Source organism: Carassius gibelio, chromosome B7, assembly GCF_023724105.1.
Source record: "Carassius gibelio isolate Cgi1373 ecotype wild population from Czech Republic chromosome B7, carGib1.2-hapl.c, whole genome shotgun sequence".
NCBI lineage: Eukaryota > Metazoa > Chordata > Actinopteri > Cypriniformes > Cyprinidae > Carassius > Carassius gibelio.
In genome coordinates, this window is record NC_068402.1 from 7525232 (window position 1) to 7541624 (window position 16393).

At 35.3% G+C, this 16393-nt stretch overlaps 1 protein-coding gene across 1 annotated transcript; it reads left to right on the forward strand.

Moving 5' to 3' along the window:
- Nucleotides 1-5369: 5369 nt before the first annotated feature.
- LOC127961023 (reticulocalbin-1-like) lies at nucleotides 5370-10913 on the forward strand. The gene is made up of 6 exons (XM_052559945.1): nucleotides 5370-5828; nucleotides 6983-7176; nucleotides 7269-7447; nucleotides 7595-7655; nucleotides 7824-8023; nucleotides 9906-10913. Exons 1-6 carry the CDS (start codon nucleotides 5608-5610, stop codon nucleotides 10011-10013), a joined length of 963 nt encoding a protein of 320 aa, XP_052415905.1. The 5' UTR covers nucleotides 5370-5607; the 3' UTR covers nucleotides 10014-10913.
- Nucleotides 10914-16393: the final 5480 nt, after the last annotated feature.

Sequence of the window (16393 nt, forward strand, 5' to 3'; positions counted from 1 at the left end):
CACGTCCGAATCCAAAACCTGCTTCACTTCCTGTCTCTGGAGGTACCTTCTTCTGATCGAATTTTGAAGGCAGCATAGATGTAGCCTATTCTTCGCTGCCTTTGATATCCCACAATCCTGTGCATTCGATTCTGTGATGGTTGGGATAAAAATAATAATAAATATGCGTCTGAAAGTTTCAGTTGAAAGAATGATTCAATGAATCACTCATAAAGGTAACCACTGAATGAGTCCGTGATTTGAACGAATCATTTAAATGAATGATTCAACTAATCACTTATAAAGATAGCCACTTGTTTTGTTCCTGAATGAATCAGTGATTTGAACATATTGAGTTAATGAATGATTTAGCAAATCACTCAAAACGACATCCACCTCTTTCATTCCTGATTGGATCAATGATTTGATCAAATCTGTTTAATTAATGAATGCAGTGATTCTCTCATTAGTGCAGTTATGTGTCGCCACCTACTGGTGTATCTGCTATGAAACCTACTTACAGTAGAAAAATGAGTCAAAAGGACACTCAGAAACATTAAAACTGGACATACACAAACCAACATTTAAACCGCTTTTCTGTTTAGAAAATTTAATTTCAGATATTACAATTCAAACACTTGCATTAAAATTCTAAATGTATTCAAAATCAGTTCAAATGCAAGAATTTAAAGTTATTATCTCTCAAAAAGAGTCAACTCTGAAATCATTGAGAGTCGTTTTTAAAATGATAGAATGATGCACAAAGTGTTGGGGAGAAACTAGTTACATGTAACAGAATTATGTAATTTAATTACCAAATAAATGTAACAAATTTGTTACTGGAACTGAGAAAAAATTGTTACTTATGAAAATGGGGGTTACATCTGAATATTTTCACAAATTTCAGAAGTTTGGCACACAGTATTTTCAATAGACCTAACTATTTTATTTTCTATTTGGGTTTGTACGCTTTATTTTATTTTTTAAGATTAACTGAATTTTTTTAAGTGCCAGGGTTTCCTGTCACAGCAAAGATTTGATTTCAAAAACTGTATCATAGCTATTAAATAGAAATGAAATAAATATGTATTTTAACCCAGAATGATCCCAAAGTAAAAAGAGGGGCTAAAGTCTGATTTTGTAGAGGCTGTGATTTAAAATTAAATTATTATAATCTTAATTAAGAAGAATTTTGAAAGTCTACAGTAATCAGTGCTGAGTACAGCTATAAGGTTAACCCTGCCTGCTTTAAATGTTTCAAAATGATTAACAGTTAAAAATGTAGAAAAGTAACCAAAAAGTAATCAAGTTACATCACTTTAATAAAGCAATTGAAACAATGAAACTACTTATTACGTTTTAAATAGGGTAGGTCTTTAACTACTTTCTTTTTACTCATCGTAATATGTTAAAGCATATACAATACTTTTACACCAGCCAGCTCACTGAGGTCAGAACTCATTTAATGATTGTGTGACGCTCTAGTCGCCTCTGGGCCTGACAGAAGCGTTGGAAAACTGGCCAAAGGATGGCAGTAGCTAAAAGAAAGATTAGCCATCTGCCCCCTTTGCTGACTGTGACCTTTGCAGTGGCAGAACTACAGGCTCTGCAGACTCTTATTAATGAGCACTAATCAGCTGTTAATCATCTGACATTCCTGGCACATTCCGGGGCCGTGGGGGTGGTTGAGGGGGGCTTTGAAAGAGAGACGAGATGAGGATGAAAAAGGGGCTCAAATGTTTTAGGTGAATTTCTAACTGTAATTATGTCAATTTGAACAAGCCCCTAACATCAAGGACTAAACTGTTTGTGCTAGACATTAATTGAATTAATTGTAGGCATCTTTTGCAGAGAGATGGGTTTCCCCACCTTTTTAAAAATCCTTAGTCTTGTGGTGGTGACTCTGCAATTGTTTCATAACATTTTCAAAATCTAGATTTTTGTCATATGCAACAGAAAGTACCGTGTGTAATTCATTTGTGCTTGTACACTGTAAAAACAATCAATAACTAAAGGCAAAAAAAAAATTTATGTTAACTCATCAAAATAATTTAACCAATTTCAACTTCATTTTTTGTTATATGAGGTACAACAAAATGTAAAGATGAGTTGAAATTACTTGTAAAGTCAATTTGATCATACTTACAAATTTAAGGCAGCAACTTTACTTAAATAGTTCACCAAAAAATAAATAAATACAATTATCTGAAAATGTGCTCGATTGCCCCTGGTGGCTGGCTGCATTATAGGTCAGAAACCCCGCCTTCTTCTCGTAAATAAAACAAACTCTAACTACACTTTAAATAATATTTTCCAAAATATAATATTACGTATTTAATATTACGCTAATGTAAGTTAAAGTGTTAATTTTTATCTGATAAAAACATCACACTAATCCACAAGTAGGCTAATCCACATGACTCCAAATTAACATTTTGTGACACAAAAAGCTCTGTGTTCGTAAAAAGCAAATTTTCATCAAGTTGTTTTAACTTCAAAGCATAGCTGCCAGCCTAAAAACATGTTTAGAATCCATAATAATTTTTTTATAAACACAGCCTTTCACTTCACTAGATGTTAACTGATGTACTGGAGTCACGTGGATTACTTGTGGATAATTTTGTTGTTTTTATTATTCCCAAATGTGTTCTGGTTAAGAAACTATTTTGTCTACGTCTTAGAAGGCCTGATAGAAAGAGTGAGCACATTTTCATTTTTGAGTGAACCATTCCTTTAAGTTTTTAATTTGGTGATTTTTTTCCCCCTGGTGTACCCAGATCAAACAGTCTGAATGAGAATATGTCTGTTTCGTTTAGCAGGACCCTAAAGCATTCGAGTTCTCATGAGGCGCTCCAGTTGGCTGACTATGAAGAGATGTGTCTGTGTTTCAGTCCAAGCTTGATGGTTTATAATCATCACATCACTCACTCAGCACTAAAGCACATCTTACTTGCTTTTGTTTCCTTCAATCATTTTTGCATCTTATGTCACTTCCAGATTTCAGATCAGCATTTTGTGTCACCCCTTGATTACCTTCTCCTTGTTCAACCTTCCCTTCTGTGATCATTTTGATAGATACTGAATAACAGATATTATAGCTTTAAAGGCTTGGATGATGGAGATTATGAGTGTGTGATATATTCTGAATGTAACAAACATATGCTGCTCTCACACAGAGCTATTTATTTTTTGTTTTGTTTTCTGTTTTGACCAGAACAGTTTCTATGACTTTTCTGTGACTTTCTCAAAGATTTATAATTACAATACAAAGATACAAAATAAAAAAAGTATTAAAGCTGAGCATAACTCTATATATACATTAGAGTTGAAAAAAGGCTATATATATATATATATATATATATATATATATATATATATATATATATATATATATATATATATGATATGTTTTCAGTTTTTTTTTACAGTATGCTGTATATAAGTTGTGATTTCTTCTCTGTGTACTTTCTTAATTCATTGTTGGACTGGCCTTGCTGTTAATCAGCAGTGTTACAATCATGGTCAGTTGTCTAATTTCTCTAATGAATTGTCAGTTCAATGGTGTATATTGTTGAATATAAGACACAGAGTTATGAAAACTGTTCTAACTAATAGAAAATTAGTGCTGGGAGCCAAACTAATGAATTAAATACACTTCCTCTGTCAGATTTGATGAGATGATGAATAAAGCCTTGGGTTTAGAAACTGAAAATAACCACAAGAGGTGCAGTTTCAGCATTAACATCTAACAAAATAACAATAAGCTTATAAAGGAATCATTTCAATCCACCACAACACAATGCTTTTCTGTCCTCTAACGGAAATTCTTTTTCTTAAATTAATGCATGTATAGGTTTGAAAAGTTATCTGAAGAGTGAACTAATGTTTCTTCTGGCCTTGCTCATCCGAATAACCTCCGTGTTCTCACCATCAATATATTTCTGTTTGATTAATGGCATAAAACTGGTAATGTAAAGCTAGATTAAAATCTATAAGATAGATTGTGCATGAAAAATTGTTAAAATCTTTCCCAATGTTCATGCTCAAAGGATCATTTATCATTATAACATGGTGCCATGACACTATTTTCCTCACTGATGCCTTCCATTAGCAAAAGGCTTTTTAAGCACAGTGAGTGAACACAGTTCATGTACATGACAGGTCTGCAGATCAATGGTTAAGAAACAGAAAGTAATTTTCCTTGCTCTTTGTTAAAGGTATAGTTCAGCCAAGAATGAAAATTCGGAAATCTTATCTTCTAAGATATTTATTATACAAATATGCATGAATTCGCTACAGGAGGCTTTATTCACCCCCCGGAGCTTTATTTAACGTCTTCTTAAAAGGCCTGGAAGAGCAAGGATAATTTTTTATATTACTTCGATTGGATTATTCTGAAAGAGGAAAGTCACATACATATGATGTTTCGAGGGTGAGTAGAAGATGGACGAATTTTCATTCTCAGGTGAATTAACCCTTTAAGCATGGCAACGCTAAAATCAGTGGAATCCGTTTGCAGGGGGTACCCTCGATCATCAAAAAAGTTTCTTTATTATATATAGATTTACATTTACATTGTTAAAAGTGTGTTTATATATATGCTAGCTTTCTGCCAGCTCCCACTATAAAAATAAATGAGCTAATTGAATTAAATGCAAACATCTATGATTCTTGTCAAAATGTTCATATGAATTTATTCACAAATGAATAAATATGTCCATATGTTGTAAATTTGCATCAGCTCAGTAATGTACTGATGGAATAACTTGCTGCCAGTGTCATCTCCAATTCCTCTCAACAAACAGGCCAACAAAAATTTTGTCATTAATTATTTGCGTAATATGCTAACACATGCCATCTTTTCCCAGCACAAACTGAGAACCACAGCTCTGTGATGAAACTAGCCTAAGGCCAGTGGCCTTTTATTTGAGTAATGAATTGTTAATGTATTTAAATTATATTTGCTCTGTCAATTTAAATCAGCTCAATTGGGTGATATTAATTAAACATAGTCATATCTGACACAGTCTTCCAAGTAGTTTACTTCTGAACGATGACTAACCTCATAGAATAGACGGTTATTTGAAATTATGTTTTAGGAAATAAATTTTTACAGCTACGCTGGGTGTGTAATAACATGTTTAATGCAAATATTTGTTTAAATATGTTCAGTTTCAAGCTGGAATTTAACTCATCACCAATAATACTGTCATTTTAAGCTCTCCTACTATTGTATTCCTAAAATAAGAAGCAGACCCATCTGCGTGTCATCTTGCAACGTGGCGTCCACGCCCATCTCGAGTTAAAGACAACCGTTTGACCAATAGCAGAGCTTCTATCATTCCGCCTACTTACTAGCCGAGTTACTATTGGCTGTCGGTTGACACGCACCCATTCTGGGTTTGGTTGTAGCCTCTAGTGATCAGCCGGGTATGTTTGAATCGAAAATGAAAAGAACTGACTTGTGATCTGAAGACTGGATTGTTTCCTTCTGAGTTGATAACAATTGAAACGCGTCTCCGTGGCAACCGCAGATTCTGCGATTTAGACGGTGGTCGATCACGTATTTTACTTCGAGCTTATAACTTTATAACTCTCTTTCTTTGCGTTGGACTGGGTCCTTTAGAGATGGACGTCTCGACGTATTTATGGTTTTTGTCGGTTTGTACGTGTCTGGCGCACGGGAAACCCACTCTCAGGAAAGAAAGAGTTCACCACGAGCCTGAACTGAGCAGACAACCGCACGAAGATAACCAGAGTTATCAGTACGACCACGAGGCCTTTCTGGGCAAAGAGGAGGCCACCACATTTGACCAGCTCACCCCAGAGGAAAGCAAAGCGAGATTAGGGTAAGACTGGGGGGTTTTGTTCAGAAGAGCTAACGTTACTTTAGCATTAAAGTATATCTTCATATGTGCCTCAGGGACAGATAAGACTGTTAAAGATGACAAAAAGATGAGAACAGATTAAGAATCTAGTTTAAAACGTGTAAAGTTGTTAGAAATTGAAGAATTTATATCATTTTCCACAGGGGTAATTTACTTTATTTGTTTGTTTTACGTGTTTCCTGTCACGTGACAACAAAATCCTTTCTGCACGGTGGTCGCCACACTGTCATGTTAAATATAGAAATGTGTCGAATACCAGGGTTTATCTTGTTCCTTGCCAATGTAAAAAGTTTTCTTATTTCTGGGTCATATCTCAACCAAAAATAAGCGTAAAGAAATAAGGAATTCTATTTTTCTTGAAGAAAAACATAGTCTTATGACATGAAATGCAAATATAGATAATTAAAATGTTTTTTTTTAAATATTTTAATTAAATAAAAATTATAAAATATTTAATTACTTTTAAAATGTTATATATAACGTGTTTTTATTTGAGATTACCAAGGCAGTATTGCAGTAAGTTAATGAGAGACATCACTTAGTAATAAATACCAATGATGCAAATTATTAAATAATAATAATAAAAACATCCATAGCAAATATCGGTTTAAATATGTCCACCTTTATCCTGGACATTAACTAGTCACTATTAATAATAACAATACAAACATTTTAGCATCCATAAAAATACATATTTTTATTAAAATGGGATATATATATATATGTGTATATATATGTGTGTATATATTTATATATATATGTGTGTGTGTGTGTGTGTATATATGTGTGTATATATATATATATATATATATATATATATATATATATATATATATATATGTATGTATGTGTGTGTGTGTGTGTGTGTGTGTGTGTGTGTGTGTGTGTGTGTGTGTAAATATATATAAACACACACACACACACACACACACACACACATCAGTTTTGGGATTTATCTATTTCCATAGCAATTTAAATGATCCATCATGCTTGAAGTGAAAAGCCAGAAATGTTACTCTGGTGTCCATTCTGATATTTATTCTCTGTAAGTTTCCATTTTAAGTGTCTCTTTTTTTCTTTTTCTTTTTTTTTCTACGTACTTATAAATTCCCTAGGGACATAGTTGATCGTATTGACAGCAATGTTGATGGATATATCACCACTGATGAACTCAAGGCCTGGATCAAGAGAGTACAGAAGCGTTACGTCTATGAGAACGTCGCAAAGGTCTGGTCTGACTATGACCTAAACAAAGACAACAAGATCTCATGGGATGAATACAAGCAAGCAACGTACGGTTACTACCTTGGTGAGTCGTTCTGATTCTAAAACAAAGTTTTAATATTGATTAAATGTCTAAAAAGCAACCTTCATGAGATTCAACTTCTTCTCTTCTCCCAGCCAATCCCGAAGAGTTTGAAGATTCAACAGACCAGTTCAGCTTCAAGAAGATGCTTCCGCGAGATGAACGCAGGTTTAAAGCTGCTGATCTCAATGGTGATTTAGCCGCAGAGCGAGAGGAGTTCACTGCTTTCCTCCATCCAGAAGAGTTTGAGCACATGCAGGAAATTGTGGTTCTTGTGAGTGTTGCTTGGTTTAAAGGGTTTGGAATTTAGACCATGGTACTTCCTGTCAGTTTAATTATGCAGATTATTGGAAACGAACATCATGCTATTATTTCATAAAGTAACTGATTCATCCCATTCCCATTATTGTACTTCTATTAGGAAACTCTGGAGGACATTGACAAGAATGGAGATGGTCATGTAGATGAGGACGAATACATTGGTAAGTTCATCAGTATTTTTGTCTAAAATCTTCTTAACTCTTATGATAACTTTTTGAGTTTTAGACACTTAAACTCTTGACAAAGTTGATGTTTTTCGGTTGAACTATCCTTTTTTAATGTTCTGTATCCTAAGGAAGATATTTTCAGTCTTTTCTGTTGTTTTCCAGCGGACATGTTTGCTCATGAAGATGGCGGCCCAGAGCCCGACTGGGTTAGAACAGAGAGAGACCAGTTTTCAGATTTCCGAGATCTGAATAAAGACGGGAAGATGGATTTAGAAGAGATTCGTCACTGGATCCTGCCGCAGGACTATGACCACGCGCAGGCAGAGGCCCGGCATCTGGTGTACGAGTCAGACACAGACAAGGTGAGAACCTACTGAGATGCATACTAAAGATTAATCAGGAGAAAAATCCCTGAAGCATAAAGTTATTTAAATGTATTATAATTATAAAATAAATGAATAATTATTATTTTTGACACTTTAACTATTAAAACGTTTTTTTTTCAGTCCTTTTTGAAGCTTTTTTTTCAGGATTTTTCATTGATTTTTGAGCATTGATAAATATCTTTTGAGCAGCAAATCATCATATTAGAATGATTTCTGAAGGATCATGTGACACTGAAGACTGGAGGAATAATGCTGAAAATTCAGCTTTTAATCACAGGAATAAATTACTTTTTCAAATATAATAAAAAAATTCTTTCTTTTAAATTGTTATAATATTTCACAATATAAATCTTTTAACTGTTTTAATAAAGTAAATCCAGCCTTGGTGAGCATAAAATACATCTTTCTAAACATTAAAAAATGGACCCCAAACTTTTGAATGGTATTCTACATATATATATATATATATATATATATATTAGGGGTGTAACGGTTCACAAAATTCACGGTTCGGTTCGATACGATACACTGATGTCACGGTTCGGTTCGGTTCGATACGTTTTAGATACAGCAAAATGTAAAAACATCTCAACTTTTCAGAATGCCGCAAGCGCACCGCGGGTCATGTGACAAGAACCAACCAATCAGCTTCATCCTTTCCCGTAACAACGTTGAGAGCTCAGCCAAGATGAAGGAACAGCTGATCATAGTTGTATATGGATTGCAATTTTGAAATAAATTCAGTAGCAGAGCTACTGCAAGCGATTTTTAGAGCTGCAAATCCATTTATCCTTCGCTGAAATTTCCGCGTCTCATGGAGAGAGCACGTCATTGTTGCTTAGCAAAGACAGACGCCTCAGGAGAAAGACGCGCTTAGCGTTTTCCATGCGTTTTTAGGCACGATATGTGAACGGCCCCTAAGGCGCTCGCTCACTCAGCACGCGCTGAAGGCTCGTTGCAAAATGTCTAATGCATTTAACAGACCAGAAATATAAGATCCTAAAATAACCAACAGGTCTGGTGTTTGGGTTGGATTCCCTGTAAGCTATAGTGTCTAAATGCTGCAGGGATAGTTTGCTGCGTGCATGTTTCTCCTTTTTTTCGTCTTTTCCCAGATAGTACTGACGCATATATCCCAGATATTCCCGCTGGTTTTTTTTTTTTTTTTTTTTGTAATCCCGCTGGTGTACCCTGTCATGTTGCAGATGCGACATACCGTTGTTTTTTTATCCACCACTCTCTTGCCATCACCATTATAGCTTAAAGGGAATCCAAAGTGCACCCAAACACCAGACCTGTTGGTTATTGGAGGATCTTCTCATTTCTAGTCTGTTAAACGCATTGGCTATTTTGCAACGAGCCTTCAGCGTGTACTGAGTGAGCGAGCGCCTGCTGAGTAGCCTAACATAAACATATAAGATGGTGTTTTTTTCTTCTTCGGGAGTGTCAGGGGCGTTGCCTGTTACGTTGTTTGGGTTATTGGGCTACCTTGTTGAACGCATATCATTATATTTCTTTCTCTCTCTTTTTTTTTTTTTTTCAAATATAATTATTACTCCAACGAACCGTTCGGTATACATAATGCGTACCGCGTACCGAACCGAAAGTGTCGTACCGAACGGTTCAATACGAATACGCGTATCGTTACACCCCTAATATATATATATATATTTTTTTTTTTTTCAGTTACTTGATCAGTTATTTAAGGACAATTAGAGTAATTCCTGATAATTCATGCCCCAAGACAGATTAGATATTATTTTTAGCTATTAAAAAGATACCTTTACCAGAGCATCTTACAAGTGAGGAATATAACCATTCAAACATGCATTTGACCTATGGAATGTTACATTTTTAGGACCAGATGCTGACCAAAGAAGAGATTCTTGAGAACTGGAACATGTTTGTGGGCAGCCAGGCCACCAACTATGGCGAAGACCTTACCAGAAACCATGATGAGTTTTGAGCCCAAGTGAAGGTGAGGATCTCTACCTGAGAACACAGGTATCCTGGACTCAACCTCCATGACATCCGTTTCATCAGAAGCCATGCCAGTGACTGACGAACTGACTGACGTATTGCAGCTCTACCTCACAGACTGGACATCGAGGAATCACTCACTGATGGCTGTAGTCCTAATACACACTTAAAAAAAGGATTTTCTCCTTCACTCGATGTGCTTTTTGTGGGTGGTCAAGGAACTCCTCTGTCCGTGTTGAATGAGCTGCTACAGATTTCTTCAGCTGAGCCTTTTAACTCAAACTTTTTTTTTTCATTTTGTTTTTTTAAAGCAATCATACGATGATGCCTGTACTTATACAAGCTGTGCCGATTTTTGTCTGGTGTCGATTTATTGAAACAAGCATTTTATTTATTTAGAATTTGAATTGAATTTGATGCTTTGATAGGTAATACAACACTTTTACTACAGAAAGCACTACAAGTCATTGTTGAAATACAGTTATACATACAGTACTCTAGACATGTAATAATGTTGTAGATTGTAGATTATCTCAGAGTTCCCATTGCTGGCCATTAATGAGTCCTTTATGTTTTGACGAACTCTACATGTTCTGAACACTGCTGCCTCTGATGCATTATTTTTGTCCCTTTTCTTTTTCATTTGCACATGTGGTCTGTTCTGCTCATGTCTGGTAAAATTCAGTCCTATTCAGACAGTAATTATAACTCAAGGGTTCTGTTGTTTGATGAATCTAGAAGTCATATTTTACCATATGGATTATATTTGATGTGAATGAAGTGTGTTTATGTATTAAGAAATTAATACTTTTATTCAGCAATGATGCATTCAATTGTTCCAAGTTGCAGTAAAGATGATAGATTAAAATATAAATCACTTTTAAAAGTGTAATAAGATTACAGATTTATTTTAACTGTATTTTTGATCAAATAAATTACTTCTTTAAAAAAAAGAAAAAAAAAAAGATTATATTTATATATATATATATATATATATATATATATATATACAGTCTTGTTCAAAATAATAGCAGTACAATGTGACTAACCAGAATAATCAAGGTTTTTAGTATATTTTTTATTGCTACGTGGCAAACAAGTTACCAGTAGGTTCAGTAGATTGTCAGAAAACAAACAAGACCCAGCATTCATGATATGCACGCTCTTAAGGCTGTGCAATTGGGCAATTAGTTGAAAGGGGTGTGTTCAAAAAAATAGCAGTGTCTACCTTTGACTGTACAAACTCAAAACTATTTTGTACAAACATTTTTTTTTTTCTGGGATTTAGCAATCCTGTGAATCACTAAACTAATATTTAGTTGTATGACCACAGTTTTTTAAAACTGCTTGACATCTGTGTGGCATGGAGTCAACCAACTTGTGGCACCTCTCAGCTGTTATTCCACTCCATGATTCTTTAACAACATTCCACAATTCATTCACATTTCTTGGTTTTGCTTCAGAAACAGCATTTTTGATATCACCCCACAAGTTCTCAATTGGATTAAGGTCTGGAGATTGGGCTGGCCACTCCATAACATTAATTTTGTTGGTTTGGAACCAAGACTTTGCCCGTTTACTAGTGTGTTTTGGGTCATTGTCTTGTTGAAACAACCATTTCAAGGGCATGTCCTCTTCAGCATAGGGCAACATGACCTCTTCAAGTATTTTAACATATGCAAACTGATCCATGATCCCTGGTATGCGATAAATAGGCCCAACACCATAGTAGGAGAAACATGCCCATATCATGATGCTTGCACCTCCATGCTTCACTGTCTTCACTGTGTACTGTGGCTTGAATTCAGAGTTTGGGGGTCGTCTCACAAACTGCCTGTGGCCCTTGGACCCAAAAAGAACAATTTTACTCTCATCAGTCCACAAAATGTTCCTCCATTTCTCTTTAGGCCAGTTGATGTGTTCTTTGGCAAATTGTAACCTCTTCTGCACATGCCTTTTTTTTAACAGAGGGACTTTGCGGGGGATTCTTGAAAATAGATTAGCTTCACACAGACGTCTTCTAACTGTCATAGTACTTACAGGTAACTCCAGACTGTCTTTGATCATCCTGGAGGTGATCATTGGCTGAGCCTTTGCCATTCTGGTTATTCTTCTATCCATTTTGATGGTTGTCTTCCGTTTTCTTCCACGTCTCTCTGGTTTTGCTCTCCATTTTAAGGCATTGGAGATCATTTTAGCTGAACAGCCTATCATTTTTTGCACCTCTTTATAGGTTTTCCCCTCTCTAATCAACTTTTTAATCAAAGTACGCTGTTCTTCTGAACAATGTCTTGAACGACCCATTTTCCTCAGCTTTCAAATGCATGTTCAACAAGTGTTGGCTTCATCCTTAAATAGGGGCCACCTGATTCACACCTGTTTCTTCACAAAATTGATGACCTCAGTGATTGAATGCCACACTGCTATTTTTTTGAACACACCCCTTTCAACTAATTCAACTAATTGCCCAATTGCACAGCCTTAAGAGCGTGCATATCATGAATGCTGGGTCTCATTTGTTTTCTGAGAATCTACTGAACCTACTGGTAACTTGTTTGCCACGTAGCAATAAAAAAATATACGAAAAACCTTGATTATTCTGGTTAGTCACATTGTACTGCTATTATTTTGAACAAGACTGTATATATATATATATATATATTGAATTGAGATTCATACATCATCTGAAAGCTGAATAAATAAGTTTTCCATTAATGTATGGTTTATTAGGATCAGACAATATTAGGATTATGGCCGAGATGCAACTATTTGAAAATCTGCAATCTGAGGATGCAAAAAACCCCCCCGAAATATTGTGAAAATAACCTTTGAAGTTGTCCAAGTGAAGTTCTTAGCAATGCATATTACTTATCAAAAATTAAGTTTAACAGTAGGACATTTACTAAATATCTTTAAAATATGTTTTTTTGGTTATTGTTAAAATGTATATGTATAATGTGCTACCCCAAACATTTGAGTAAGTTATGAGTGGGTTATGGTTCGTGTTAGTTAATGGTTTATACACCTGTTGCCATTTTAATGACTCGTAACAATTTTGAATTTCTTCTCGTAATTCATGAGTGATTAATGTTGTGGTTCATTTCCAAGCAGTAAATCTCTAACATTTCTCAATTACAAATCTCCATTACATCCTGAATCAGCAAATGCTTAGTGCTGCACAGAGTCAGGTCAGTAGTATGGCTTTGACATATAGCAGTCGTCAATAAATGTGACCCTGGACCAATTTTTTATCAGTTTTTTTTTTATTGAGAATCTGAGGTTGCAATACAATCCAAATACTGAGAAAATTGCCCTTAAATTTGTCCAACTAAATTCTTAGCAATGCATATTACTAAACAAAAATTAAGTTTTGATATATTTACAGTAGGAAATTTACAAAATATATTAATGGAACATGATCTTTATTTAATATCCTAATGATCTGTGGCATAAAAGAAAAATCGATAATTTTGAGCCATACATGTTTTTCTTTTGGCTATTGCTGAAAATATACCCCAGTTACTTGAGACTGGTTTTGTGCTCCAGGGTCACAAATATTTTCACAAAATGTTATTTGTATCAAATCCTCAAACTGAACATCCTGGAGTTTGGTTCATTTGCCTGGAGTTCTTTTTGAGTGTATTTCTCATGAATCTGAAGAGATCCGCTGGTACTGTAGGTCAGTGATGGTTCAGACCAGTCTCTCAGGCTGCTTAGATGATGGTCAAACATATTTTTTAGTTATTTCACAGAATTCTACCAGACATTCAACAATTGACGTTAATGACTACAAAATTAGTCTCAGTCTTCATTTTTATGCAGTATAATATTTCTGTCACCAAGATTTTGTTTTGTTTTAGCCACAGAGGCTTGCCTGAATATGTTTAGATTGTGAAAATGCTTTATTAATTTAAGAAATGAAATGATGCCTGCTGGAGAAATAGTAAAAGAGGCAAAACATCCTCAACTGTCTGCCAACGAAGCACAACACTTTTCATTTGAGCTAACATTTTAGTTTTCTCAGTCATACTTTGTAAAAAGTAATATTTTCCATAAAACTTTTAAAATTGTTTTTCAAGCCTTCCCTTATTCTTCCCTTCCCTCTTCCCTTGTTGTTTACCGTATGCAGTAAGATGCCCTGCGGAGGGCAATCACATAATTTGGTCAAGAAAAAACATTTGTCAAAGCTAGTAAGCCAGTTAATGTAAGGATTTCCGGGCCTCCTGACCCACTGCCTGAAGGTCAATAGATACAGTTTACAACTGCAATTTCTTCCCCCTTTCCTGCGTATTTTATGTGTCCCGGTTTCTGAGCCCTGAGCTGAAATTCATGTGTTTTTCTCCTCTTCAGAGTTTACATAAATGTGTACTTAGCCTAAAGATAGTTAGTATTCAGAAGACTTTTGTCTTAAAGAGTTTCTTGCTTTATATAGATACAAGAAAGTGTATGTTTCCATAGGCTACTGTTTTTGTGTCGGTGAATGAAGTCTTTCCTCCCTTTAGTGGTTAATAATTAAGAAGCTATTTAGTTGTGCAATTTGTCAGCATAAATCCTGATCTTTTAGGAAGAAAATGGGGAAGTATGCTATCATAAAGCCCTCATGATGTAAATATTTCAATCAAACTGTTACTCAGTGCTTAAAAATATTAAATGTAAAAAATCATAAGCTATAAAACCACTCATGTTAATCTAAAAATTTATATTTTTTCCCATTTATAAATCAGTTTTTAAGTTCCATTCTCTGTTCTGTATGCATTTTGCTGCAAATTCTCTGAACTCTATTTAAATGAATATTGAATTAGAGGTGTCTGCATTTCCTCCATCGGTCCTCCAGTAGATGTGACCGTACAACGAACATCTGTGCCTGTGTTTATAATGAGGTTAAGTGTATGGGCTCGTCCCAGGAGATAACCCAGATTCCTTTAGGACTCTACAACACATCCGTTCAGCCTTGGGGATTCTTATTTCTCTTGTGTCTTCCTCTTTCCTTTCCCTCGGAGACCTAAAGAGACCAGTTCTTCCCTGAAGACCTTTTGATCAAATCTCTCACGTTAACAAATGTTTAGTTTTGTTTCGTTTGGCCTGAAAGTGAGTGAAAATGACGAGGACAACAAAGTGGTGAGTCTTTCTGCGTCTTATTTGACGTATTTCTTTGACTATTTTCCCATCTCCACTGCTTTATATGGATCGCATCCATATATTTCTATCATGAATGCATCTGTCTTTAAATATATGTGTCGGGGGAATACTCTGGCTGCTCTTTTCCTCTCAAGGTGTTTTACCCTCATCTCCTCTCTCTGGCTTCTCCTTTGTCTCTTGTCCCAGAGTGACTGCTTAGACGGGCCCCATCTGAGTCTCTCAGCTCCAGCTGCCAGGGGCCCCGGTGTCCCTGTGCCCCCCAGGCATTAAAGCGTACAGCAGGGGAGATGTCTGCATTCCCGCAGCCTCTCAGGACACCGGAGGGCACAGTCACATGGCAGACGCACACACACAAAAAAAACTCTCTCTAAGGAGTAATGTGTGTATTGAGGTATTTCCCTTTCTCTTTAACTATACAAGATGACCTTAATCTAAAATACCTGGAGAAAGTTATCTGTTTTCTATTGGTGGTGAATATCCTTTTAACTATTGTCTTTTGTATTGATTACAGAAAAGGAAACTGTGTTTATGCCCAGTTCATGTGGTTACTTTTATTGTAAAATAGAATGGAATATTTAGAATTTTGAAAAATGCTAAAAATATGTATACTATAAAAAATTACTAGAGTACTAAAGATACTAGAGTCACACTAAAAATGTCAGCATTTCATTGCTATTAGTTACAAAACAGAAAGACAAGTGGTTTCATCTTGTTTTCATTATAAAATTAAGCAGTACAGTTGTTTTCGACATTATTAATAATCAGTAATATTTCATGAACAGCATATCAGCATATTAAAGTGATTTCTGAAGGATCATGTGACACTGAAGACTGTAGGAATGATGCTGGAAATTTAGCTTTGCATTACAGGAATATATTACATTTTAAAATATATTAAAACAGAAAACACTCATTTTAAATCGGAATAATATTTCACAACATTCTTCAACATCATTCTTTAAACATTAAACCCAAACATTTTCTATATGACTGTGTTTACATCCATACATTTGTGTTCAAATGAGTGCAATACAATCTCATCTAACCATGACTTCGTGCCGAACCGTAGGGACAGTTTCTGCAGAAATGAGGGCACATTGAGCTAATGAAGGGGTGTGAAGGGAACAAACTGTCCCTACGCTTCAGTGGCATTAAAGCCACCGTTAAGACCTCCAAACTCTAATGATCTGTGTGCATCTCTAACAAACAGAGCTCCAGCAGATTTCA